Source organism: Vanellus vanellus (genome assembly GCF_965231255.1).
Source record: "Vanellus vanellus genome assembly, chromosome: 27".
NCBI classification, from domain to species: domain Eukaryota; kingdom Metazoa; phylum Chordata; class Aves; order Charadriiformes; family Charadriidae; genus Vanellus; species Vanellus vanellus.
Genome location: NC_138932.1, coordinates 2895247 through 2922444, shown reverse-complemented (window position 1 = coordinate 2922444; position 27198 = coordinate 2895247). Strand labels below are relative to the sequence as shown.

Below are 27198 nucleotides of genomic sequence, written 5' to 3'. Positions count from 1 at the left end.
GCGCACGCGCACACACGCACGCACACACATGACATTGTGCTTTTCTTTTCTTAGCAAAATATATATATCGCACCAAAACCTAAGAAAGACGATCATGCAATACAGGCAATGAGCCCATATGAAACCAACGTGCATCCCAACAGAAAGCAAAAAAAAAAAAACCCCGAGTTTATATATATAATTTTGTTGTCGTCGTTTTTAAACTGGACCAAAACTTTTGTTACCCAAAACCGAGTGGGGGGAAAAAAAAAAAAAAGAAGAAAAAGTATTTCTTTATGGACCAAAACCTCTTCAGCTGTCCTTTACCTGGATCTTCCTGAGGTTGGCCACTTTTATATATTATATTTTTTTCAGAACGAAACAAAACAAAACAAAACAATTGCCTTGTTGAACATCCTTTAATCATTTAAAGACTCCTGGTTTTGTTAAATCAGATACTTTTTAAACCATTGGGAAGTGGGAGAGGATGGGCTTCGAGTCTGGCTTCTGTGCCAACGCACACAAGATGCAAGCCAGCGTCTTAACATCGTCAGGTTTGTTCACCCAGCCTCTGGATGCCAAAATGCTGTGATGGTAAAGATGTGTGTTGGATTAACCTATCAAGTACCAGTATACCTGTCTATAAATATATGTGTATATATATACATAGGCGCTTCACTCATCGAGCACCTATATATATATATATGTGTATATAAAATTATATATATAGAATTTTTCTCCCACCACCACCGCTTCCCCGTTTCCTACCCCTCGACTTCTGCTCACAGATCCTGGACCCTGATTTAGAACTGAACCCACAAGTTTCACAACTTGGCAGAGACAGTTCTACAGCAACAACGGAAAAAAAAAAAAAAAAAAAAAGGCAAAAAAAAAAAAATCGCCTGAGATTTTTTTTTTTTTTTTTCCCCTTCAGTTACAGGAGACTTTATTTTCATCGTAATAATATTCCTGGGAACATCCCCTCTTCTGCTTGTTTTGCTGCCGCTTTGCTCCCGGTTGCTGCCTCTGCCCTGGTGTGGTCCGCTCGAGCCATCCTCGGCCACCGGTGGAGAGGCTGAGCTTGCCGCTCTCGGGGCAGGCTGCTCCGGTGCTCAGCGTCGATAAAGATCCGCTTTTCCATCTTCTGATATGGGGTGGAGGGGCGTGAAATGACGCGCCTCCACCATTTTGCATCGACGGTAAAATATTACGTAGGGGCAAGAGGTAGATGGAGGGGTGGACGACGTTCCTAGGCTCTGTAGTGGATGCTGATGTTTTGGAAAAAGTTAAAAAAATAATAATAATGCTGTGCTAAAGGGACACTGTCAGGTCGAATTTGTACTCACCTCCTCCCCAAAGCTTTAAGAAATCTCCGGCCGCTCGGTTCCCCCGGCCCCGTGGTGTGCACAGCCGTTGGCACCGGGACCGGGTCGGGATGTGAGCGCTTCCCGGGGGAAGGCGCCGCGGTGTGGACCCGCCGGTGTGGGTGCCGCGGGGCAACGGCGGGCTGGGGGTGCTGGCCAGCCCTGCTCCGGCCAAACTCCCAAAGCCTCCCCGGGCCAGTGTTGTCCCAGGGCACAGGCGTGAAAGCCATCTACCCCCCGCCCCCCCCCCCTCCCCCCCGGGGAAACATGGCCTCGGCAAAGGCTTCAGAGCCCCGGCCAGCTCTGGCCACATCCTTTGTAAAACTGGCCCAGTTCTCGTTCAAAATCTGGCTTCCGTTTGGTCCCAGTAAAAGAAGGGGAAGGGAGAGGGGGAACATTTCTGTTCTCCGGGGCAGTAACCTCTCCCCTCCACCACCTCCTCCTCCGTCGTGTCCCGTCCTTCCCCAACCCCGGGTTGTATTTTATCTGTTCCTTGTGCAAAATTCTCCCACTGATGTCAAGAGAGTGGTTGGGGCAAGAGCTGGTGGGGGGTACGGGGCGGGGGGGAGGTGGGGTGGGTGGGTGCGGGGGGATCCAACCACCCTTGGAAGGGGCGTTCGGAACTGTTGGTGTTGGTAATGGAGGGGATTTAGCTGGAAACTGCAACGGCAAATGCTTCCCTGGCCGAGTCCCCGGGGGCCGATATGTTAGTTGAGTGACTAGTCGTTCTTGGCTGAGTGAAGTCTGTTCGTGGTAATGTGAGCAAGTTTTTGATCAATGTCTTATTTGATGCCAGGTTGTGAAGAGGTGGGTGGGAGCGGGGAGGGGGGAAGGAGACACCCGTGTCGGGGACCTGGGGTGGGGGGGACCTATTCTAGCACTGACCCTAGGGAGTGGGAAAGGGGGGACGGTACGGGGGGCTCTTCTCTGCTCCTTGTATCTCCTCCCTTACCTTAACAAGCGAAAACGATGTAAAAGCCTCCTGCATGCTGAAAAATGTTTAGAGAAAAAAAAAAAAAAAAAAAAAAGAAAAAAAAAAACCACCAACCTTTCTTTTCTTAAAAAAAAAAAAAAGGGAAAAAAATTTAAAAACGTAAAAAAAAAAAAAAAAAGGATTAATGACCCAAACAAACGTCCTGATCGGAACCGGAGGGGGGCTGTCCGTCTGTCCAGGCAGCGGCATGTCTGCCCCTCTCTGCAGACGAGGTTCCTACTCAAGTCTCCAAGTTGGCCTTTAATAAAATCTTCAGTTCCAATAACCTTTATATATATATATATACATATATATATACATATACATATATATTAAAAGAAAGCTTGATGTAGCAGTTCTAGTTTAAAATTAATAGAAGTATTTCGGCCCCTGTTTTATTTTGATTTCTCCTTTTCCCCTGCTTTCCCCCATAACCCCCCCCCCCATCCCAAACTCCATATTTTGATGTAGCAACTTTGGAAGAAAGAAAAAAAACAGGCGCTGTAAACCCACCCAGAGCTACCTCTGGCCCGAGAGGGGGCTCCACGGGGGGGCTCGGGCAGTGCGGGGAGAGCTGTGGCCCCCCCCGCCTGCTCCCCCCCCCCCCGGCGGGGGCACTTCCCCGTTAGCATCCACGGGGAGCCCGGTTGCGGGGCTTAAACAACAAATTTGCGTAACTTCTTTTTTTTTTTTTTTTTTTTTTTTTTTTTTTCTCTCTCTTTTTAAATATATGTATATATATAAAAATCTTAAAAAAAAAAATAAAATAAAAACAAAAAACAAGAAAAATGCCCATGACCTTAACTATTTGCTCTGACTTGTATCTTCCTTGATAGGTGACTAAAAATGGCTTGTTGGTCTAATTCACCAGCAATAACGTTAACTAAAGACAGACCCCTCCTCCCTGCACCCTGCCCTTCTCCGAGCGGCGTTCCCGGGGCTTTTCCCCCCTTCCCTCCCGCCCCGCAGGGATGATTTTGGGGGACCCACCTTGCAATAGGAGCAGCTTAACCTCAACCGCCCGAAACATCCCTCCTGGGACGCGGGGGGATAACCGCTTTTCAGAGGGGCTAAATTGGTACCGGGCACCCTAATTGTGCCCAGGGAAGGAGGGAGGCACGTGGAGCCGGGTCTTGCCGAGCCGTCCTGCTCTCCCTCCATCTGGTTTAGGAGCTCAGCGATCCTGTTTCTCAACACTTCCCCATCCTGCAAATCCCACGAGGGCTTAACTTTATGGCTAGCCTATGGGCCACCAAATTCGGGCTGGCTTCCGTGCATCCGTGTGTGCAGGATGGGACCGTGCAGGTGGCCCGGTGCAAATGGACGCTGCTGGTTTTGGCGGGGAGCGGGTAGTTCCCGAGCGTTCCCATCCACCGGTGGGGATGGTGGACCCAGGGTGGGGACCCGGCTGAGGACCCCGCTGTGACTTGCCGTTCCCGGATGGATGCCGGTGGCTGTCTCCCCTGGGCACTCATCCTGCGGCATCGGGGCGCTTTCACGAGGCGGGCGACGCAGCATCCGAGGGCGTGAGCGGTGGGATGGAGGGCAGGTCCCCAAAAAAACGGGGGGCGGGGGGCGATGCTCGGAGCATAGCTGCGTTGGAAGGTGCTGAGCGATTAGCAGGAGGCTTCCAGGTCCGGGCAGGATCAGACCCGTGGGGGGACGGAGCGGACTGACGTGGCACCCGACGCCCCAGCTCAGTGCGCCGCTGGGATTTACGCCTGTGCTTTGCCAAACCGCAGCCAATGTCGACACTTGCTGAAACCAAGGAGCGGGGGGCGGGGGCTCCGGTGCTTTGCTGAATTTGGGACTCATCCTGCAACCTTTCCTTGCGGACGTGACCTCCCGAGCAGAGCCGAGACGGCGTCGGGGCTGTGGGAGCCGGGGCTCCCCGATCCTGGCACGGCGGGGGGATGTGACCGGGGATGTGACGCGGGTGGCAGCGGGGTGCTGGGCAGGGGACGCTGCTCTGCCCCGTCCCCCAAAACCTGCTGCGTCTTCGGCCGGTGTTCGCAAGCCGCCGCGGCGGGGACGGGGACTCCTGGAGAAGGGACGATGCGGGGGAGAGGGTGACAAAAGATAACCAAGGGAAACGGAGGGAAAAAGTAATATCATGCTGTGATGTCATCCTCATCGACATAAATTATATAGAGAATAGTATGTATTATAATACATGACAAAAGAAAAAAAAAAAGAACCAAAATTGGATTTATATTTAATGAGGAGATACTATAAAAATATCTTGTCCTAGCTCCCATTTGCAAAAGTATTTTTCAGCTGGAGGGATATCTATTATTTTTTTCTCTTTTCTTTCTTTCTTATAAAAAATAATCTCCATACATACAAAGGCTCAGACTGTTAATATTGTGAACCTCTTAAATCAAAATGCTCCAACCTGTTTATTTGGTATTTGAAGGGTTTATTTTGATGCATTTACTGGTGTTTTTTAAAGAGAGAGAGAGGAGGGAAAAAAAGACTAAGATTTTAAAATTAGAACATTTCTTTATAATTTAATATTCTATTTTAATAAATGCATTTATTACATGTAAATGTAGCAAGGAACTGGGCTAATAAAAATACTTTTTATTAGGTAATTTATTATAAGAAAAAAGGATATTTTATTTTATGATAAAGTGATCCTTAAAAGTTTAGAAGGTTTAGAATATATGTAGGTTAAAAAATACATTTGTATCCAGAGTATTGCTTAAAAAGTGTTTTTAATATATGTTTCCTTTTTTTTGTGTGTGCGTGTGTGTATGTAAAAGGTGATAGTTATGGTGCAGATAGCCCTTTCCAGAAATAAGAAATTAACACAGTTGGATGTATTTAAAAAAAAAAAAAAGTTAAAAAAAAAAACAAAACAAAAACAAAACAAAAAAAAAAAAAGGAGAAAAGAAAAACGGTCGTTAAAAACCAGAGAAGTAGAAAGAGAAAAACCACTATGAATCAAAGCCCGTGCGGTCGTTTCGAAGCCCCCGTCCTGTGGTTGCTCCGGCTGGCGAATCCCTTGGCCGAGCTCTGAGCGCGCTGAAGCGTCTTTGCAGGATCAGGATCAGGCCCCGGCTGCGGAAGACCCTCCGGGATGGGGCTGAGGGGGGGTTTTGGGCAGCACCGTCCCGCGCCGGCCCCGCTGCAGCCCAGCACTTCGGCGCATCCCCGACGCCCCGGGGCTCCGGCACCCACCCGCCGCCCAGGGCAGCGCCGGGTGATGGAGACTCTCGCTGTGGTTTCGGTGGAGACACGGGGGCTCCAGAGGAGAGGTTGGACGCTCTCCGAAAGCCGCGTTGACGTTCCTCACTTCGTCAGCCCACCTCGTTTTCCCGCCAGCCCTCTCCCGTCCCAGGGAGCCGGGGGAGAGTTTGGCCATTGATGGGGTTCGGGGTGGGGTTTCAGAGCGCCCCGTACCAAACCGCGTCTTGTCGGAGGCGAGAGGGTTTACAGTCCTTCCCGCAGCCTTGGCGTTAGGGACCGAGACCCACCACCAGCTTGGACCTCCCCGGGACAGGATCGGGCTCGCGGGGTGCTCTGCGGCCGAGGGAGGGGGTTGCCCTCCGTTGCCTCCCTTTAGGCTTTGGCTCCGTTTCTTCCTGCGTCTGGAGCGCGCTGCGGGGCCGGGAGTGTTTTCTCCCACCGCATTCATCTCCCAAACATCCGCCCTCGTCCTTTTGGACCGAAGGGCTTGTGCAGGACCGGCGCCCGCCCGCCGCTGCGTTGGGCTCCAACCTGGTGCTCCGAGCAGCCGGGGGACGAGACCCGGCCAGCTTCGACCCGTCCTAGATAGGAAAATATTCCCCCCCCTCCCCGAAAACCAGCGCGGGCACGGCTCGCGCCAGACAACGCAGATGAGGACAGCCTGGAGCGAGCGGGGTGTCCCCTTTTAGCCGGTGAAGCTCTGAGCTTGCAAAGCACGTGCTTTAATCCAGGAAAAGCACTTAAGCGCGCGCTTAGCTTCAGCCCCCGTCCCTGAGCGCTTTTTGCGGGATCGTGGCCCAAGGAGCAGTTTCGAGGACGGGGCTGAGCAACCGGGACCTCCCCGCGGGCCGGAGACCCGGACCTCCGCCACGACGCTCGCCCGTGACCCGCTGCCCACCCCAGGGCAGCAGGGAGACAACGGCGGGGAGGCGGGGGGGGCGATGCTTCTGCTCCGTTGCCTTTCAAAGAAGCATTTTTAAAAGAAGAATTTTTGTTGTTGTTGTTGTTGTTGTTGTTGTTGTTCGTTTGTTTTTAACCAAAAAGGAGAAGCAAAAAAAAAAAAAAAAAAAATTAAAAAGAAAAAGAAAAGTTTGAGTTGATGGGTATTAAAAAAAAAAAAAGTTAATAATAATAAACATTCAAATTTATTTCATATAATCCTAGAGTAAAGATTAAAAATAAAATTAACTAGTTCAAATAGTAGATGCTATCCATATTGTTTAATCTATAGTAGATCCAAGTGATCCCAGACAGAGCAGAATGTAAAATAAACTTGTAAACAAGATCAGCTATCATTTTTAACTTCCCCAGAAATTCCATCTTTTTTTGGTACTATTTTTCTGAAGCAAACAAATAAACGAACGAAAGCCTAACAAAATAACAGACCACCGACTGGTACCTTCTGTCAATCAAAGTCCTGAAGTTATTTTTATAGAGGGGGAAAAAAAAAAAAAAAAAAAAAAGAAAGGGATCTAATAATATGTATTTTTTTAAAAAGATACGTTTGGGTTTTTATGTTGCTTTTTTAATAAAAATATAAAGATTTGGCTGGTCACTGAACAAAATGAGAAAGTTTTAGGCCATTATTTTTGCCTTATTCTGACCTCCAGCCTCGGGCTCGGAGCACGAAATTGCAGAAGAAAAAGACGCGTTCGAAGTTGCTGGTTACTTTTCTTGTGCCGTTCTCGCTTTTTGAACTTCTCCGAGCACCGAAACCGCGGCGGGACCGTTCCTGGGTGGGAAGGCGAAGGAAAGGAAAATTGGATGAACTCCCCTCTGTAACGGGACGGACAGAGCTGGCAGGCGGCGAGGTGCTGGGGCGAAGGCGCGGGGCTCCTCCGGCGCGGCCGTGAATTAGGCTTTCTGCCCTCGGAGCCGGGCAGTAGATGTAGAACGTTAGGGTTGGTTTATTCCCCCTTTTTTTTTTTTTTTTTTTTTGTCTTTTTTTTTTTGTCTTTTTTGGTTTGTTTTGGTTATTTCTTGACCCGCCGAAGGAAGCATTGCGCCAGGGAGACGATGCGCGCCTTGGGATGAGCTCCTGTTTAGCAACCGGCGTCTTTCGGGATGCCAGATTTGGCTTCTTGGGTGGGTGGTTTTGGTTTTTCTTTGGTTTTTTTTTTTCGTTTCTGCGCCGGGCGCTGTGTTGCTCGGCCTCGAATCACCGGCTTCGAGCGCCGGAGCCGCGGGTGAAATGTTGGCAAAAGGCTCTGCTGGCTTAGGAGGTCCTTCCCACGGCTGTGCCGGACCACGGCATCCCTGAGCGCTCCGCTTTGCTTCCCGACAGCCGACCCAACGCCGTCAGCTCTCGGGAGGGGGACGTTCGCGGCGAGCGCCTGGTTTTCGGCTGCCAAAGCAAAGGAGGAGGCTGGAGGGGCTCCTCGGCCGGTGTCGCGCCTCGGGCTCTGCCGCCGGACACCCCAGTCCTTACGGTGCCGAGCGAAGTGGCTCCGGGAGACGGCGGGTCCGTTCGCACGGAGGACAGCTTTTCCGCGGATGGCAGATCCGCTTTGGGCGGTTCGGGAGCAGGGGAGCACAGCCCCGGCACCGGCGGTGGGCCCCCCCCCCCCCCCTCCCCCCCGGTTAAACCCCGGTCCTTAACGTTTCAGAGCCAGGCCAGCACTTTTCTCCGGAGCGTCGGTGACTGCTTTTCGCTGCACCAAAATCACCGTTTACACGATATAACTCGAAAATAAATGACCTAGCGTCAACTCCGTTATTATTAGGGAAGCGGAGCGTTGCAAAGAAAACACTCTTGAAAGGCGGTTACCTCTGGGTTTAGCTTTTGCTCCTGTCCTCTGCGTGGTGGCTCAGCCGTAGCGAACCCAGGGATGTCCTGGAGTTCGGGAGCATCCACAAGGATCCCAAAGCCTTCGAGAAACGCCGCGGCTGCCCTGCGCTCCCTCGCCCGCCGCCGGGGCGCCCGCGCTTGGGGCGGGAGGAGGCAACCGCTTACCAGCATTCATTCAGCAAAGCCATGCAATAGGTTGGGAGAAGGAAGCGAAGACAGTTCTCATTCGGTTTCTGCGTATAGCACTGTGAATCAGAGCTCAACTCCACGGGACTCCCCCCCCCCCCCCCCGGCACGCCGGGGGAGGTTTCGGAAAGCGGGGCGCGATGTCTCCCGCGCTTTCGGAGGGGTTCGTGCTTGGTGGAAATCAAGCGCCTGGTCCTTCCCCGCAGGGGCGGCGAGGCGGCCTGTTTGCTCTTTTCATTTTGCGTTTTACCTCATTTTTTGGTTTTAATACTTGAAGAAGAGTCAGTGATTGACGTTGTACAGTGATGCCCTGGACTGGAGAGTGGATGCACTTTATAGTAACTTGTATACTGCTAGTGGGGTCCCATCCTGCCTCTGCCGAGCCCGCAGCAAGGTTTCCTTGGTGTCAGCACCGGCAGGGGCAGAGCCAGGATGGGCTGGTTCTTCCAAAAATTTAAAAAAAAAAAAAAAAAAAAAATTCTTTCTAGGATGTTAGGGAGCGATCTCTGTATTTTATTGTGGGTTTTCACATACTGTAGAAACTCGAAGTCACGTTCTGCTGTCACTTGACCCGGTGGAAAATTCAGCCGTATTTGTGCTGGGCTGACTTCGGTTTTGCCCGTGCGGTGCCGACTGGAGACGGTGGCGGAGGTCGGGCAGCTCCTGCGCCTCTCCTCCCGTGTAACTCGCCCGTTTCAATGGGGTTACTCTACTGGAATGGGAAGTCGCTTCAGCCCTGGCAGGCTGCGGCGTTACCGCTGGCTCCGCTCCAGCGTCGCTTCAGGGCTGCTAATGGAGCAAATTGAAAGTCACCCCCGGTAAAGTGACACTAATGTAAAATCTGGAGTTGTTCCACCGGTGTCTGCGCGGGGCTTAAAAAAAAAAAAATCAAAAAAAAAATAAAAATCAAGTCGCCCCTCCGACGGTGGCACCAGTTTACCAGGCAGCTGACGGCAGAATGTGTTTTCTTGGTCTTGCGATGATGCTTCGGAAACAACTTGCAGAGAAACGGAGCGGCGCTTTTGTGGCCGCAGAGATCTTCTCTCGGCTCCCGGGAGCTGGGACGGAGAAGACACGGTCGCAGGCTGCTTTGCTCGTCTGCGAAACAATCAGCACTTTTTTTTTTTTTTTTTTTTTCCCTTTTTCCTTATGAATTCTGTTCAAGATAATCATAAAAAAAAAAAAAGGGGGAAAAAAAAAAAAAATCAGGGGGCAGATCCTGTTTTGCAATTGAGGATTTGCTCCTGGGTGAAAAGCAGTGTTAAGCAAACATGAAAGGCGGCGGGTATGAGCGCTGACGAATCCCGAACTGGCAGGGCTGTTGGAGCCGCGGCCGCCGCAGGGCTCGCTCACGCTGCCGTGCCGCGGAGCCGACTCTGATCCCAGCCCCGGGCGAGCCAGGGAAATCCCCAGGGATGCCCAGAGCAGCCCCCGGGCACCCGCCTGCACGGCCTTTGGGGCTGCAGAGGGTCTCCTCCGGCTCTGCCCCGGTATCGGAGAGATCCAGGCTCCGGCTCGCTGCCGTTGGCACTTTGGCAAAGCAGCTCCAGTGGGATTTCCCGTGTAAGACGTGAGCTAAACCGAAACGCAAACCACCGGGGACCATCGGCAGCCGATCTCGGCGATACCCCCGCGGCAGCCGCGGTTTCCAGGGGAGCGCAGCCCTCCGCCAGCCCTTCATGGCTTTTGCTTGACAAGTGCCATCGCAGCTTTCTCTCGTCCTCGCTCAAAACCGCTGTAACAAGTTCGGGTGTATCCGCTTTCCCCGGATCCGGGTGCTATCGCACGGTCCTACTCCACGGTACTACCAACCTCGCGCTGAGCCAGCCAGCCACAGAGTCGCCCGGTGTTCGCCTGGCCGTCCCGACTGTGTGGCCCTTCCATTTAAAGTCCATTCCCTAATATGTTGCGTTTGCTTTTTCTTTTTTCTTTTAATTTTTTTTCTTTTTTTTTTTTTTTTTTTTCTTTTAACGTCATAGGAAACCTGTAGTCGGGATTGTTACTATTGGAAACCGATCACATGTTCCATCCAGGTATTTTCATCTCTCCGGCGTTACGCAAAAATAAAGGCCTGAGAGAGAGAGAGAGAGATATAACCGAACATAGAAGTAGAGTTAGGCTCGTTGTCTGAGTTTTGAGGCATATAGTATAAGGGGAGAAGGAAAAAAAAAAAATTAAAATAAAATAAAAAATTAAAATAATGATGTTGCACAACTTGTAGAAAACAAAGAAGGGAAAGGGTTAATGTATTAAATGTGCTAAATTACATTAAGAACTTAATTTTATTAAAGTATTATTACTTAAGAAACTTGGTGTCTGCTCTCGCTTTCTGTCTGTCCGCGTTTTGGGACTTTCTGTCTGTCCGCGCTTTGGGAAGGGGGCCGGGAGCGCTGCTTGGGAACGGGGCTCCCGGCCGGGCTGAGCTCTGGGGGCTGTGGGGCCGTCACCTCCGTCTCCCACCGAGTTTCACGCCTTTAGCCACACTTCTCGGGGTTCGTTAGAGCAAAGGAGTTCCATTGGCAAGATTCCGAGCTCCCCTGCGCCGGCCGCTCTTCCCGGTCCCGGTGGCAGCGAGGTCCCCCGTCCGTGAGCCTTGTGCCCCGTTCCACCCTTCCCACTGCTTCATTCCAGCAGAAATCGCGTAAAAACTGGAAAACCTGGAACAAAACTGAGCTGCTGAGCCTGGAAGTGTCTCCGTGAGCCTAAATGAGCTCATCACCCGCTGTGTCCGCGCCAGCGCCCGGTTGGATGGCACGTCTGCCGGCAGCGAGCCCCAAGGGCCGCTTGGCTCGAGCCCTGTCCCTCTGCGGAGCCGGGGGCAGCATCCTCGCCCCGCGCACCCACCTCTGGGGGCTGACATCACCTCTTGGCACCGCGTTTCGGTGCGGGCAGATGGTGGTGCGGGAGGGGGGGGGGACGGGGGGACGTTTGGCAGCTCTCCGGCTGGTCTGCATGGAGCCGTGCCTCTCCCGGCTGGCACGGGCACGGGGCAGGGTCCGGCCGGGTGGGGTGATAACCGTCACCGACCTGGGGACAGCCCCCAACCACGGTCAGACACAAAGAGGACGCGGCCAAGGATGGGTTTGGCCAGCTGAGGGACGACGACGTCGCCTCTGGGGCGGTGCGGTGCGGGGACGCGCTGCGCCGTGATGGCTCGAGCCAAGGGTAAGGTGCTGCCACGGCCGGTGGCTGCGCTGGCGGTTGGAATAAAAAGGGGTCAACTCAACCCAAACCGCCCCCCCAACTGCCCCGGTGCCATGGCAGTGGCATCCAACCTGCCCCTCCAGCCTGCCGGCAAGTTCACCCCCTTGCCCAGGCATCGGTGACACCTTCCTCACCGCCGCCTCCTCCTCCTCCTCGCCCTGCGTCGCTCGGGGATGCTGCCCCGCTGCTCTGCACCCCGGCGGGCAGAGGTGGGGGGTCGGAGCTGGCGAAGCTCCCGGCCTCCAGGAGAGACCCTGGCAGAGACGGCAAGAACCTCCAGCAGCGACTTTATTTGGGGATTTCGGCCCAAATTCCTCTTTTCGTCCATCAGTCGCAGCCCCAAGGCAAGACCCTGGCACAGATCCCCCCGGCGCAGCCCGGTGAGGTGGGGGTGACCGGGGACAGCCGTGCAGAGACAGAGACCCCCCCGTCGAAACCCCACACTGCCATGGGGGGGGGGACACACTCCCAGCGCTGGCGTTAATGGGGACGGGCTGTCCCAGGAAGGCCACCGCAGCGCCTGACCCCCTCTTGATTGACACCTACCAGTCACCCCCCGACAGAGGCACTGGGCTCAGCCCAGTCTGTCCCAACACCTTGGCTCGTGTCCCCCCCCGGGAGGTACCCACTGTCCCCTACACGAAGAGGGGGGGGTGGGAAACGGGGCCACTGTCACCCCGTCGGTGCAGCAGACGCTCCATCTAGTGGCAGCAGTGTCCCCAAACCGCGCCACGCTGCCACCAGCCCCCACCCACGAGTGACAAAACACTCGAGTGGCGCAGGTTGAAGCCACGGGGGACACTCCTCGCAGTGCGGAGCAGAGGGGTGCCATGCGCTGCCACCGGCCACCACACTGCGGAGGGACCAGATGTCCCCCCCTCAGCCCCCCATCCCTGCCCTCACCCCACCAACGTCCCCACGACCCCTTTATCCCCTTTATCCTTTATCCCCCACCTCGGGGCTCCTTTTGGGATGGGGCAGCAGTGGAAGAGGTGCAGCATCCCCCTTTGCCGGGGCACACCGGCAGGGGGGTGGCGGCGGGAGCAGCGTCACCCCCCGCACCCCACAGCGGGGTGTCCCGCAGCAGCGCCCGGAGGCACACGCAGCCCTCGGCCTGGAAGGGACATGGTTGGGCGCAACCGCCCGCGGCGCGGATGGCTTCACCGGGCAGGAGAAGGGTGCACTCCGTGTCCCCCTCCGCCCCCCCCCCCCCGAGGGCTGCGCCCAGGGGTGCCGCAGAAACGTGGCGCCAAACAAAGGAGTCACCACGTCTGGGCTTGTTCGGTGCCACCACCCCGAGTCACCCGGTGACCGTACCTTCGGGGCGAGAGGAAGCGGGGACACGAGAGGACGATATGTCCCAAACCATGGGGAGAAAGGGGAAAGATCCTGATGCTTCACACCCCCCCCCCCCCCCCCATTTCTGTAGGTCCTACATAAACGCAGGGAGAGCAGCACAGGGGCAGCGGGATGGTGCACGCAGGAGCCGTTGCGCAGAAGCAGCCGCCCGCCCGCCGTGTTCTGGGGGGCCGCAGCGAGCGGAGGAAGAGGGGGAGAAGGGTGATGCCACTGTGTGCTGGGGGGTGGTGGTGGGGGGTGGGGGGGGCTGTGAGGGTGGGGGCACCCCAGGGCGCTCAGATGTTCTGGCAGCAGGGCGCCTGCCTGCCCTCCTGCTGCGTGGGCAGCACCCGGATGGGCTCGATGCTCGTGGCGGGGCCGAATTCGGACTCCGGCTGCCCCGCGATCTGCCTCTGTGACACGATGCGGTAGATCTCTGCCAGCAGAGAGAAGGAAAAAAAATTTAAAAATGAAATAATTCTTTAAGTTTCTATTTCAGCAAGGGAGCAGCCCCCTTCCAAAACACACAGCTCGAGGGGTGCAGATGCCCACATCTCCCCATCCAGGGGAGCAGGATCCCACCCCAGGATGCACAGCCAAGGTCTCCAGCGGCGTCCTGGGAGGACACAGCGTCCAAAACCACCTCCATCCATCCCGTCTCCCTCCTTTCCTTGTTCCCCCTTACCCGAGAGGATGTTGTGGAAAGCCGTCTCCACGTTGGTGGAGTCCAGAGCAGACGTCTCGAGGAAGGACAGCCCGTTCTTCTCTGCAAGGACAGGGCGAGCTCAGGCGGGTGCCGGGAGCTACAGCCGCCCTGGGATGGGACGAGACGGGGCGGGATGGGGGACATACCTGCAAAGCTCCTGGCCTCGTCAGTGGGCACAGCCCGCAGGTGCCGCAGGTCGCTCTTGTTGCCCACCAGCATGATGACGATGTTGGCATCAGCGTGGTCCTGCAGCTCCTTCAGCCAGCGCTCGGCGTTCTCGTACGTCAGGTACTTGGCGATGTCGTAGACGAGCAGAGCTCCCACCGCCCCCCGGTAGTACCTGCGGGGACAGCGAGGGGACAGGGTCACAGCGGGGTCCCGGGTGAGGGACACGGGTGGGGAGGAAGGAAACTCACGCTGAGGTGATGGCCCGGTACCGCTCCTGCCCGGCCGTGTCCCAGATCTGAGCCTTCACAGTCTTGTTGTCCACCTGGATGCTCCTTGTGGCAAACTCCACCCCGATGGTGCTCTTGCTCTCCAGGTTGAACTCGTTGCGAGTGAAACGCGAGAGCAGGTTGCTCTTCCCCACCCCGGAGTCCCCGATGAGCACAACTGGGGGGGGGGGGGGAGGATGACAAAGCACAGTGTCAACCCCCCTCCCCGGCCACCCAGCAAAGGCATTCGCATCCCGCGGTGCCGACCATCCCAGCAGACCCCACAGGTAAAGGATGGGGACATCCCCGTCTACCCGGACCCCACCTTCATCGCAGCCGGGGAGAAGCCACCGGGCGAGGGGAGCGGGACCAGCGACCTCCCCCCGTCCTGGCAGCACCGCATCTGCCTGTAACCCCCCCCCTCAAGAAAATTCCTGCCACGGCCTGGAAGTAGCCAGGGCTTTCCTTCCCAGCACCGGGGACGGGCGGGCGCAGTATGCACGTGGACAAAACGGGGAGAACATCAGAGCCGGGACCTGCGCGGAGACAGCCGGGCCAGAGAGGACAAGCAGAGGCCGGGTCTCCCATTTCCAGCCCGAGCTCCGACCCTGAGGGTGCACAATAGGACGTAAGGATGTGGTCTGAAAGGAACCATCCTCCTCATCCTCCTCCTCCTCCTCCGCTGCCGCCGGTCCAGCCCGTGAGTGGGAAGTCCCTGGGTGGGGGTTAGTTAAGTACATTTTCTGCCTGTCCCAGATCTGGCCGGTTCCTGTAAAACCCGGTGCGACAGGCTCTGGGCGGGCTGTGTCACGTGGCTCCTCTATCAAGTTTGTTGAGTTTATGACTCAACGGGTTTTGATTATTTTATTTTTTTTTTTAATTATTATCTATTTTTTTTATCCCCCCACTGTCCATTCTGTTCGTTCTGCAGGTGCGCTCGAACGCAGCCCGCTTCACTGCGCCCACCCTGGTGGGACCAACCTTGGGGGAGACACTTCTCCCCACCGGGATCAGACACCAGCAGGGCCGAGATCACAACCGTCCGGTGACCGCGCCGGCGAGAATGCCGCAGCTGCGACACCGGCAAGGGACCACCGGGTACGGCAACAGCGCTGCGCGTCACCAGGGCTGCAAGGAACGCAGCGAGACACATCTACACTCGTTCAAGGCTCAGCGGCCGCCATCCTCCGAGGATGTTGCTCCGTGTCCTGGATAGAATCGTCCAATCGTCTAGGTTGGAAGGGAACTTTAAGATCGAGTCCAACCATTAACCGGACACTGCCAAGTCCACCACTAAGCCACGTCCCTCAGCACCACATCTACCCATCTTTTAAACCCCTCCAGGGATGGAGACTCCACCACGTCCCCGGGCAGCCTGGTCCAATGCTCGACAACCCTTTCGGTGACAAAATTTTCCCCCAATATCCATCCTAAACCTCCCCTGGCGCAACTTGAGGCCGTTTCCTCTTGTCCTATCGCTTTTTATTGGGAGAAGAGACCGACCCCCCTCTCACTACCCCCTCCTTTCGGGGCGCTGTGGAGAGCAGTAAGATCTCCCCTCCACCTCCTTTCTGGGCTGAACACCCCCAGTTCCCTCAGCCGCTCCTCATACGACTTATGCTCCAGACCCCTCACCAGCTCCGTTGCCCTTAATAACCCCTTCCCCATCATCTCCGGTTCACCGGGACGTGGCAAAACCCTCCACCCCCCTCCTTGCCCAAACCCTCGGCGCAGGGCAGCCAACAAGAAGCGTTGCTCCGCGAAGGCCGGCGGCGTGCAGAGCAGCTCCCCGCCGTCGCCGAGGGCACCGGGAGGCACCGGAGCCCCGCTGGCAATGCCCGTGCCGGGGCAGCCGGCAACGGAGGGAAGGGTGGCTGCTCCAGGCAGCACCGAAAGCCGCCGCGTGCTGCGTGGAGGTCCAGGAGGACCACACCAGTCTGGGCTACCCTGGACAAACCAGCTGGAAAATGCAGGCCAGTAACGAGCCAGGTTCGTTAACGCTTACCGAGCTTCACCGCTTTGGTCTGGGCTTGGTGATTAAACAAGGGGAAGTTGCCACTTCCCCCGGCTCAACGGCCACGTCCTCCGTCCCGGCGGTGCCGTGCTCCTGCTGCCTCCGGTCCCTCCGGTGCCTCCACGGGCCGGGGACAGGAGGGCAGCGCAGCCGATGCCCGCGAGCGCTCCGGCTGCCGGGAGGTGGCACCGAGCACAGCCAGGGGAAACTGAGGCACGAGCGTGTCATGCTGCATCACCAGCAAAAAAAAAAAAAAAAAAAAAAATAGTGGAATGGGAAAGCCTTAGGAAAGCGGGTTGGGGGAGGGAGGGAGGAGCAGAGCCAGCCCGTGCCGGGCACTCCCTGCACAGCTCCCGCGGCCACGGCACGCTCCTCGCGCTCCCGCGGGCTTTGCGCCGCGGCCGGGATGCGGGGAGGGGGCTGGATGGATGCAGCACCTGGATGCAGAGGGTGCTCAGCCCCAATCCCCCTGAGCTTGAAGGGCTCGAGGACCCGAGCGGCATCCTCCACCCCACGCGCAGAAGCGTTTGGCACACGCAGTCTCTGCCGCCTCTGAAGAACGCGGGGAGCACGCGTCCCGTGAAACATCCCGACACGTGGTGGGGTGGAAAGAGCCTGGAGCTCCGCGCAGGCACCCCGAGGAAGGGTCCGAGGAGCAGCCATGCCCGGGGCCACGGCTCCTCTATCCCAGGCCCCTCCGGCAGCATCCAGGGCCATCCCGTGAGCACAGCGGGAATCCGCATGGCGCTTCGCGGCGGGAGAAGGCAGCGGACACTCCCGTCTCGGTGGGAATCAGGGTAATGCCACTTCGAGCCGTGACCATCTCCCGTTTCCCAGGGAGGGGGGGGCAGCCGGTGTCAGCAGAGCACCGAGACCCCCGCGAGCGCTGGCCCAGCCCCGTGCCCCAAAACCCCGCGTCTCCCGCGGGCTTTGCCCCTAATTCAGGAGGGATGAGCGGATTCTGCATTCAAAACTGAGTTCTCTTTTTTTTTTTTTTTTTTTTTTCTAAGGACTCCAGAGATGACCACGAGACGGAGGAGGGGAACGCAGAGCCGCCCTCAGTCCTGGCTCCTGTGGGGTCACAGGGAAGGGACAGGCACCACCGGAGGACACGGCGCCGGGGCCATCTCAGAGCCACGCTGGCCCAGGAGCGAAGGACGCGCTAGCCGGAGGAGCTCCTGCCCAGGCACGACCCAGCTCCGGCTGCATCAGAGTTTCCCCCCTCGTCGGGTCCCAGAATAACTCCGGAGAGGAGGATTTTCCTGAGCAGGGGCCGGGGGAGGTGTGCGGGGAGCCAGTGGCTACTGGCCGGTCGGTGGCCGGAGTCACCGAGGGCCTTTCGGGCAGGGCTGGGCGGCGAGGCTGACTCATGGCCGGCCGGCGGGTGATCTCACTCCCCGGGCTTTTATTGCTCGGGAGGTTGTGACGTTGTCCCCTGGCTTCCCCCAGCGCCCCGGCGGCCACGGCACGGGGAGAGCTGGTAATGGCAGGGAAACCCAGCGTGCGGAGGGGCATGGCGGCTCGGAGGGGGACGGCGGCTGGGACGGGGATGCTGGGGGGCCAACGGCCGGGAAAACCGGCATCAGGCCTCCAAGGGCCCCGTGCCATCTCTCCCCACGCTTGGTCACACCGTGACCAACACCGGGAAGGACAACCCCGCAGCCCTGGATCCTTTCCCTCAACCGCAGCCGGGCGAGCGGCACGGCTTTTCCTCTTGGGAATGCTCCCTCAGCCCCCAGAACGGCTCCTCCTGACCCCCCCCCCGGCACCCAAACCCCCCCAGAGGGGCTCAGGGGCCGGCACAGCCTCCCCAGGGCCACAAGGACCCGCTTTCCCCCCCACCAGTGCCTCCTCGGGCACCCCCAGGGACCCCGCCATGGCCACGGCCACCCCTCCCATGGGTGCTGCACCCAGGTGAGGGCTCCAGACACCCCCCCCCCAAGTAGTAACGAGCTGCTTTAATTAACACAAGGGCCACAAATAGCCACCCACACCCAGCAGGCACAGACCAGCTCTCTGCAAACCCTCGGACCACGGCAGCATTTCGGCCTCCACCCTCAGGCCCCAGTACCACCGACACCCACCACCCCTCTGCCCAGTGCAGCGGAGCCCCCCAACAAGCCCCCCCCCCCGCCCAGCACTGGGGGCTGCGTGTTATATCCCAGTACAAGCCAAAGCTCCATCTTCCAGCTCCATCCCGAGGGTGCTGCGTGGAGATAGCACGCACACCCCCCCCCACCGCAGTGGGCTGAGACCGAGCACAGCTCATTGCAGGAATGACCAGAGCAGCACAGGCTGAGACCGCGCACAGCTCATCACAGGCATGGCCAGAGCAGCACAGGCAGAGCAGGAGACCCACCTTTGAAGAGGTAGTCGTACTCATCGTCCTTGCCCCGCATCTCGCCCAGCACCACAGCCCCCACTCCCACTGGGCCAACTGGGATTTCCGGGCCTTATCCAGCCCTAGCAGGGGCTGTCCCCTGCGCACCCATTGGCGGCCACAGCCCTTCCTCCTCCGCACCCATTGGCGGCCGGGGCTGCCCATCACCGCCCAGTTGTGCTCACCTGGGCCAGGTAAGGGGAAGTGGGGGGGGGACACACAGGTATGTGGGCTCCGCTCCCCACTCAGCACCGCTGTGCCTTCCCCCGGCGCACCACCGGGGCGGCCTCGTGCCGAGCGCTGCATGGCAGCCGGGAAAGGCCACCGCGTGTGCCAGCCGTGGGGACGGCCGCGGCCACGCTCTCCGTGCAGAGCCACGGGTGCCGAGTGGGAGCGGGGCTGACACGTCTTGCACGGTGCAAAGGGAAAGAGGGTGTCCGGGGCCAGAGGAAGATGATACGGGGAATCCAGCAGCAATTCTCCCGTTTCCGAGGGGTTTCGAGTAACTGGCTGATGCCGAGTCACGGTTCGGACTGACAAACTGCCAGCCATCCCCTAGAAGCCATCGAGGGTGTGGGGACATGGGCTGGGAAAGGTTGTGTGGGGAGGGGGCGCAGGGGGACCATGGCATCGGGCTGGGAGGGGGCGCAGGGGGAACATGGTCCTGGGATGGAAGGGGACACAAGGGGACGGTGGCATTGGACTGGGACAGAGCGCAGGGGGACTACGGCATCGGGCTGGAAGACGGCACAGGCGGACGGTGGCATCAGACTGGGAGAGGGCGCAGGGGGACGGTGGCATCGGACTGGGAGGGGGCACAGGGAGACAGTGGCATCAGGCTGGGAAGGGGCACAGGAGGACGGTGGCATCAGGCTGGGAGGGGGCACAGGAGGACGGTGGCATCGGGCTGGGAGAGGGCGCAGGAGGACGGTGGCATCGGGCTGGGAGAGGGCACAGGGGGATGGTGGCATCGGGCTGGGAGAGGGCGCAGGGGGACGGTGGCATCGGACTGGGAGGGGGCACAGGGGGACGGTGGCATCGGGCTGGGAAGGGGCACAGGGGGATGGTGGCATCGGGCTGGGAGAGGGCCCAGGGGGACGGTGGCATCGGACTGGGAGAGGGCACAGGGGGACGGTGGCATCGGACTGTGCTGCTTGGGTGACCACGATCTGCAGCGCGCGGTGGAGGTGGGGCGCAGGGGATGGGACCACAAACACGCAGGAATTCCAGCTCAGCAAACCCGCATTTCGCAAGTCCTTTAATGGTTGTGTCACCGCTGCGCTGGACACGGAGCAGCTCCCGGGCCCGTTGGCACCGGGCTCTGCTCCGACCCCATCCCACCCTGCAGGCAGGAGGAACCTTCGCTAGGTCCCGCCGTCACGCTTGTCCCCCGTCTGGGACGGGGACAGCGGTGTGCCAAGGGCTGAGCGCTGCCGCTTCACTCCTTAGGGCTTGGGGTCACCCCAGCGCAGTCCCCGGTGGGGACGGAGACCTGTGGGGACAGCCACATCCCCGGCGGGTGGCACAGGGTGGCCTCATGGGAGCAATCCCAGGGCCAGCGGCCATCGGAGCAGCTCCCGTCGCTGGCACGGTGCCGCCCAGAACCTCCCGGCCCCTTCGCCAGCGGTGCCGGGGGGGTGTCGCAGTCCTCTGCACCGCAGGGCCTGGGGGGGGGGGGAAGGGCAGGATGTCCATAGGGGACCGGTGGTGATGCTAATCAAGTCCTGCCAAAAACGAAGCAGACAGAGCAGAGGTCCGGGCACCGGTGCTTCTCACCGTTTATGGCAGAATTTGGCCACCGTCCGGGACTGCTGGTCCCCCCCGCACCAGGACGGGGGTGGCACCGCGGGCTGGGTGACACCAGACGAGCCTGCGCGGAGGCAGACCCAGCTCGACGCCGCTGCCGTGTCCCGGGGGCTGTGGGGGTCACCGGGGGCCACCCGGGGTGCCGGGCCAGCTCAGAGGGCCACGCAGCACGGGCGCTTCTCCGTCTGCGCCGGGGCCGTGCTCTCCGGGCTCTCGTTGGCAAGCGACACCGTGTTGCTTTGGCCGCTCCTCTGCTTCTGCTTCTGCACTTTGTGGAAGATCTCTGCAAAACAAGAGGTGCTGGAGGTGGGGGGGGGGTCTGCGTGTCACCCGAGGGCCACCCCGGGGAAGCAGGGACAGCTTCGAGCCCGCAGCCCCCGTTGCCCGCCCGCTGGCCCACGGCTTGGCACGTCGTCGGTGGTTCTCCTTGCCCTGTATGCAGCGGAGGGGACGGAGGGGAGGGGTGAGAAGGGAGCAGCTCCCGCAGGCTGCATCCCCGCCGGTGCCTGGGGAACACCCCGCGCTTGGGCAATTTCCTCTTGCCCAACCTGGGCTTCGTGCTTCACCCTGGGCCAGCGCTGGCAGCTCGCCGGCTGCCTCGGCGCTATACGGCGCGGCGCGGCACAGCGCACCTCGCCACACTCCTGCCCCGATGCTGCCGGCTGCCGTTCCTGGAGAGGTTCGCCCGGCCGAGCATCACCCCTCGCCATCCCCGTCCCCCGCAGGTGCCCACGGCCGGTTCGGCAGAGTGCCGGAGACGTTGAGTCAAGAGCTCAGGACAACAGGAAGGGGAACGGGGGATTACAGGGGTAGAAGGAGCCCTCGGGGCTTCGGGGATGCCCGGGGGGGGGCATGAGAACAAAGCCATGGGGTGCGGAGAGCGGAACGCCCAGGACGAAAGGCCAGAAACCAAACCAGCAGGAAAGACAACACCGAAACCAGCCCCAAATTGCTCAGGTGGAGCAGCGCAGAGGGACGCGCCGCACATCCTCTGCCCAGCCCTTGGTAAGGCACCCCGTGATATGCCGGGCGCCGGGGCCCCACGGCGTCGGGGCCCCACAGCGTCGGTGCACCGTACCCTTCAGGATGGTCTCGAACGCCTGTTCGACGTTGGTGGAGTCCAGCGCCGAGGTCTCGACAAACAGCAGCCCGTTGTTGTCTGCAATGAGAGGAGCCCCCCGAGACGATGCGGACCCCGGCGAGGGCACGGCTCCATTTCCGTGCCCCTTTAGAGATGTCGGGGTGCCCGCACTGGTGCGGGTCCCAGCTATCAGGGGGGTCCCCAAGCCCCCAGCCCCAGGGCAGGGTGCCAAGCCCGTACCTGCAAACATTTTCGCCTCCTCCATGGGCACCTCCCGAGCCTGCGCCAGGTCGGTCTTGTTGCCCACCAGCATGACGACGATGCTGGCCTCGGCGTGGTCGTACAGCTCCTTCAGCCAACGGTCCACCACATCGTACGTCTGGTGCTTGGTGATGTCAAAGACGACCAGGGCACCCACGGCCCCCCGGTAATACCTACAGGAGAACCGCACCATCACCCCATGTTCCAGACACCTCTCAACAGCATCCTCACCACGAGGGCATCACCACCCGGGTACCAGGGGGATCCCTGATTTTGGGCATCCCATCCTTACGCAGAGGTGATGGCGCGGTACCGCTCCAGCCCGGCCGTGTCCCAGATCTGAGCCTTCACCGCGGCGTCTCCCACCAGGATGGTGCGGGTGGAGAACTCCACGCCGATGGTGGTGCGGCTGTCGTGGTTGAACTCGTTGCGAGTGAAGCGGGAGAGTAGGTTGGTTTTGCCCACCCCGGACTCTCCGATCAGGACGACTGCGGAAGGAAGGGAGAAAACTCACTGGAGCTGTCGAGGAGGGGAGAGGGCTGCTCCAAGACGCTCTACAGAAATTCAAATATCCTTTTCTGACCTGAGCCAGACCAGCCAGAACCTCGTTGCATTGGCAGTGCGGCAGCCGGACCGCCCCGGCTGCCGGCATGGGGTGCACGGGCATCCCGCATCGCCCGATGGCCCCAGACCTGGGCAGGTACGTGGGTACGACACCCGGCGCCGTCACTCCTTCAGCAAATGGGGGTCCCATCCCTGCGGCATGAGCTCTCAGCCCCCCGAGTGCAGCTGAACCACCTCTGCTGAGCCCAGCCATGCTGTCCGGGGGGGGTCACGGCCACCAGGATCTGGGCAGCAGGACCCAGGGCAAGCCCCAGGTCACCCCGCTGCGGTGGGCACCCAGGACCGGCAGCACACCGGAGCCTCTCCATCTGCCCAAGGTCCAGCGGGGTCCGGTTGGTAGCGCCCGGCAGAGACGGAGGACACCGCTGCCCCGTGCCTGCAGAGCTCAAGCTGGGGGACATGAGCCCGTGCCCCCGTTTCTCCAGCCCAGGTTTGATCCACACGTCTTCTGCGTGTGCCACCACTGAGGTGACGGCAGCAGAATGACTTTTAAATGCCCGCTGCTCTCAGGGGTTAATGGGCTCGCACGGTGTTTACGCCTCGCACGCTCAACCCCGGCCGTCTCAGCCCCCACCGCGTGCCAGCAATTCGCCCAGCGTCCCACGCGTGCGGCTTTAGGGTGGGCATGGGTGTCCCCGTGCCCCCAGCGACGTTCACTAGCCCTGACCCCGCTGCCATCAGCCGGGGACACGGCCGAAGCCGGTGCCAGCTCCCCGATCCCCTGACCCTTTGCAGCTCCCGGCGTGCACCAGAGCTGCGGGGATGGTCAACAACATCGGGACACAGCAACCCTGGGGGAAAGACACTCCAATTCCCTCCCCACAGCCCCCAGCCTCTCGCTCCATCCCTTTTTGGGGGGGGGGGGGTTGGCATCGAGCCCCGGACTCACCCTTGAAGACAAAGTTATAATCCTCCTCGGCGCTGCCCATGTCGCCCCGGCTGCCGCTCGCCCTTGCCGCCGCCACCGCCACCGCTTGGTTTCCTCCTTCCCGCTGCAAAGCCTCGAGCAGACGGTGCAGGGCGGGCTGAGCGCCCAGAGGGAGGAGACGCAGGGGGCAAAGTTTCCTCTCGGACCGGGGTCCCGGGGAGCGAGCGGGGTCCGGGGGGAGCGACGGCAAGGCCGGCCGGGTCGGCGGCGCGGCACGGCTGGTTGACTCAAGGGGTGGGACTGGGTGTCGCAGCGCAGGTTGGGCAGGTAGTGTCACCCCTGGGACCGTCACGGGGAGGAGGAGCCGGGGGCCTGATCCTGGGCGCTGGGACCGGCGCAGGCGGCAGCGCGGGGCAGGCTGGGGCAGCGCGGGCAGCCGGGCCAGAAGCAGAACCCCCAGCTCAGCCCAGCTCCAACCGGGTGTGAACGCCTTCCCTCGCCTCTGCTGCCATCGTGTGAAAGCCGGGGAAACCGAGGAAGGGAAGGAGTCCCCGCTGCCCCCCGCTACGCCAGCGCAGCCGGGCAGGGGTGCTGGGGCTCTGTTGTCCCCGCTGCCCCGGGACACGAGCCCCTCGCAGCCCCTGCCCTCTTTTTCCCCAACACGGAGCTATGGGCAGCCCCAAAGCACTGCCCGGGCACCCCCGGCCCGGCACGACCCCCCCAGCTCCTCCTTTAATTTGCACAAGACACAAAAGGACACAAACATCAGACACACTTTTATTCCCCCCTTCATTTTTTTCGCTCCCCCCACCTTATTTTTAAAGGCCACACCAAAGCAGGACCGAGCCCCGGTGTGCCGGTGGGGCCGCTCGCCCCCCACCCACGCTGGTGAAGGCGTCGAAGCAAACGGCCTTTGCACAGCAGCACCGCACCTCTGAGCCCCTCCGCTTCCCTGCTCAGGATGCGGCCACCTGCGTGAGCGGCTCCTCCAGGTACTGGACCAGCGCCTGCGCCTGAGAGCAGAGAGCGGCGGCGTGAGCGGTGCCCAGGTGGGTTTTGCCACCCGCGCGCACACCGCCCGCGTGCTTATTTTAATTCCTATTTCATTTTAGTGCCTTAAAAAGGTGTGGTGCGGCGCCTGGGCTGGCACGGGGGACAGAGGAGCCTCTGCAAGGAGGACAGAGGGTGTCCCAGGCGTGGCAGCTTCCTCCACCACTCCCATCCTCATCCTCCTCAACAGCTCTTTCCCACCCCACGCTGGAGAAGCAGCCCTGTCCCCCGGCCCCCTCCCCACCAGCATTACCTTGGCCTTCAGCATCCCAAATCCCACCGTCTCCTTCGCGTACATGCAGAGCAGTAGGTTTGCCACCCGCGTGATGGCCACTCGCCCCTCCTGCCCGGGAAGAAACAGCACCCGTCACACCCCCGGCTTGGCAGGGACCGCCGGCAGGGTGCCGGGGGACCCCCAGGGCCATGGTGCTGCCCAGGGAGGGGAGGGCAGCCCCCAGCCCCACATACCATGCAGTCCATGAGGATGAATTTGAGGTTGTCCTCATTAAACGCCTGGTGCCCGTTCTTGTCGTAGGCCACCCAGATGTTGCTGGCAATGGCCGCGGTGACCCTGGCATCAGTGTCCCCGTAGCCCGAGTAGGCGAGCAAGGACCCCTCGTTGTTCAGGAGCCTGGAAACAAGATTGGTGGGGGGTAAATTGGTGCCTCTAAACCCAGTGGGGCACCAGCCCCCACTGCAGTGCTGGGGGGCAGAGCAAACCCCCCCCAGCCCAGTCCCCCACTCAGGACAGGGCAGGACAGTGTGGATTTGCGGTACCTGCTGCAGCCTGGGCAGGAGCCAGGAGGGCAAGCACCGTGCACGGCCCCGGCACTGGGTACTGTGCACAGCCCCAGCACCGTGTACAGTCCTGGCACCAGGCACCATGCACAGCCCCAGCACCGCGCACGGCCCCGGCACTGGGTACTGTGCACAGCCCCAGCACCGTGTACAGTCCTGGCACGGCACATCACCCCGGCATTGGGTACTGTGTACAGTCCTGGCACCACGCATGGGGCTCCAGCTCCATTTACTGTGCGTAGCCCAGCGCCGTGCACCGTGCATGGCCCCAGCACGATGCACAGCCCCAGCACCGTGCATGGCGCTGGCACCGTGCATAGCCCCGACACTGCGAACAGTCCTGACACCATGCACAGCCCCAGCACCCTGCATCTTGTGCCATGCACAGCCCCAGCACCCTACATGGCCCCGGCACTGTGCATGGTCCCAGCACTGGGCATCCTGCACCATGCATGGCCCTGGCACCATGCACGGCCTCAGCACCCTGCATCCTGCACAGCCCAAGCATCCTGCTCCGTGCACGTCCCCAGCACTGTGTATCATGCGCCGTGCACGGCCCTGGCACCATGCACAGCCCCAGCACTCTGCATTGTGCACCCTGCACAGCCCCAGCACCGTGTATCCTGCACGTGCATGGCTCCAGCACCCTGCATGGCCCTGGCACCATGCACAGCCCCAGCACCGGGCATCCTGCACCATGCACAGCCCCAGCACCGGGCATCCTGTGCCATGCATGGTCCTGGCACCATGCACAGCCCCAGCACCGGGCATCCTGCACATGCACAGCTCCAGCACCCTGCATGGCCCTGGCACTGTGCACAGCCCCAGAACTGGGCATCCTGTGCCATGCACGGCCCTGGCACTGTGTACGGCCCCAGCACCGGGCATCCTGTGCCATACACGGCCCTGGCACCATGCACAGCCCCAGCACTCTGCATTCTGCGCCATGCACAGCCCCAGCACCGTGCATCTTGCACGTGCATGGCTCCAGCACCCTGCATGGCCCTGGCACTGTGCATGGCCTCAGCACCGGGCATCCTGCATCATGTACGGCCCTGGCACCATGCACAGCCCCAGCACCGGGCATCCTGCACATGCACAGCTCCAGCACCCTGCATGGCCCTGGCACTGTGCACAGCCCCAGCACTGGGCATCCTGTGCCATGCACGGTCCTGGCACCATGCACAGCCCCAGCACCGGGCATCCTGTGCCATACACGGCCCCGGCATCCTGCCCAGCCCCAGCACCCCGCAGGCCCCTGGCAGGCCCCGGGGGCCCACTCCCAGGGTCGGGGGAAGGAAGGAAGCGCCTCCCGGCAGAAGCGTGTCCCGGGCGGGCGGCGGGAGCGTGTCAGCCGCCCCCTCGGCCCCCGCCCCGGCCCCTACTCACAGGGTGCTCTGGACCCCGCCGGTGTTGGCCTGGCTCAGCACCTGCGTCAGGGCCTTGGGGCGCAGCATGGCGGCCGCCGCCCCGCTCGGCGCCCGGCGATGGCGGGGTAGGCCGCGGCGGGCCTCCCCCGTCAGCGAGGCCATGCTCCGCCCGGAGCACGCCGGGACGTGTAGTCCCTCTGCCGGGGAGGCCGTGAGGGCCTGCGGCGGCTCTCTCGTCCGTGTCCCCCCCTCCCCTCCCTGCAGGGCCACCCCGGGGTGCCGCCCCGGCTCCCGGAGAAGGGACTGCCGGCGGGGGACGGGGGGTGCGGGGATGGGGGTCCCCGCTGGCAGCCGGGGCCGGGTCAGGCCGCGGCGTGGCGGTGGTGGTGGTGGGGGCTCAGTCCCCAGCGCCAGCCCGAGTGACCCGGGGGGGGGATCCGGCAAAAATGGAGCCGTTAGAGTGGCTGCAGCAGAGGGGGGGGGGGGGGTGCACACGGGGGGTCCGGGGGGACAGGATGGAGCCCGAGATCGAGGGGGGACAGGATGGGTCCCGCTAACGAGAGGGGACAGGATGGATCCCACTAATGAGGAGGGGGTGCAGGTTGAATGCCGCTAATGAGGGAGGACAGGATGGGTGCCGCTAATGAAGGGATGCACGATGGATCCCGCTAATAAGGGGGATGTGTGGGATGGGCCCCGCTAACGAGAGGGGACAGGATGGATCCCGCTCATGAGGGGGTACACAGTGGATCCCACTAATAAGAGGGGGCTACAGGGTGGAC

General features: G+C 60.2%; 3 protein-coding genes across 3 annotated transcripts; all 3 read right to left on the bottom strand.

Moving 5' to 3' along the window:
• Window positions 1–13320: 13320 nt before the first annotated feature.
• On the bottom strand, window positions 13321–18577 carry LOC309682205 (ras-related protein Rab-11A-like; the record flags this gene model as incomplete). Its single annotated transcript, XM_082496233.1, has 5 exons — window positions 13321–13460; window positions 13710–13790; window positions 13877–14070; window positions 14147–14342; window positions 18538–18577. The coding sequence occupies 5 exons, from the start codon at window positions 18575–18577 to the stop codon at window positions 13321–13323; spliced, it is 651 nt and encodes a 216-aa protein (XP_082352359.1).
• A 1251-nt stretch (window positions 18578–19828) lies between these two features.
• RAB25 (RAB25, member RAS oncogene family) lies at window positions 19829–23259 on the bottom strand (the record flags this gene model as incomplete). Its single annotated transcript, XM_082496127.1, has 5 exons — window positions 19829–20647; window positions 21443–21523; window positions 21686–21879; window positions 21999–22194; window positions 23220–23259. 5 exons carry the CDS (start codon window positions 23257–23259, stop codon window positions 20517–20519), a joined length of 642 nt encoding a protein of 213 aa, XP_082352253.1. The 3' UTR covers window positions 19829–20516.
• A 694-nt stretch (window positions 23260–23953) lies between these two features.
• Window positions 23954–26586, bottom strand: LAMTOR2 (late endosomal/lysosomal adaptor, MAPK and MTOR activator 2). The gene is made up of 4 exons (XM_082496046.1): window positions 26436–26586; window positions 24717–24879; window positions 24502–24591; window positions 23954–24211 (listed from the first exon to the last, which is right to left on the bottom strand). Exons 1-4 carry the CDS (start codon window positions 26576–26578, stop codon window positions 24155–24157), a joined length of 453 nt encoding a protein of 150 aa, XP_082352172.1. The 5' UTR covers window positions 26579–26586; the 3' UTR covers window positions 23954–24154.
• Between the last annotated feature and the right edge of the window lie 612 nt (window positions 26587–27198).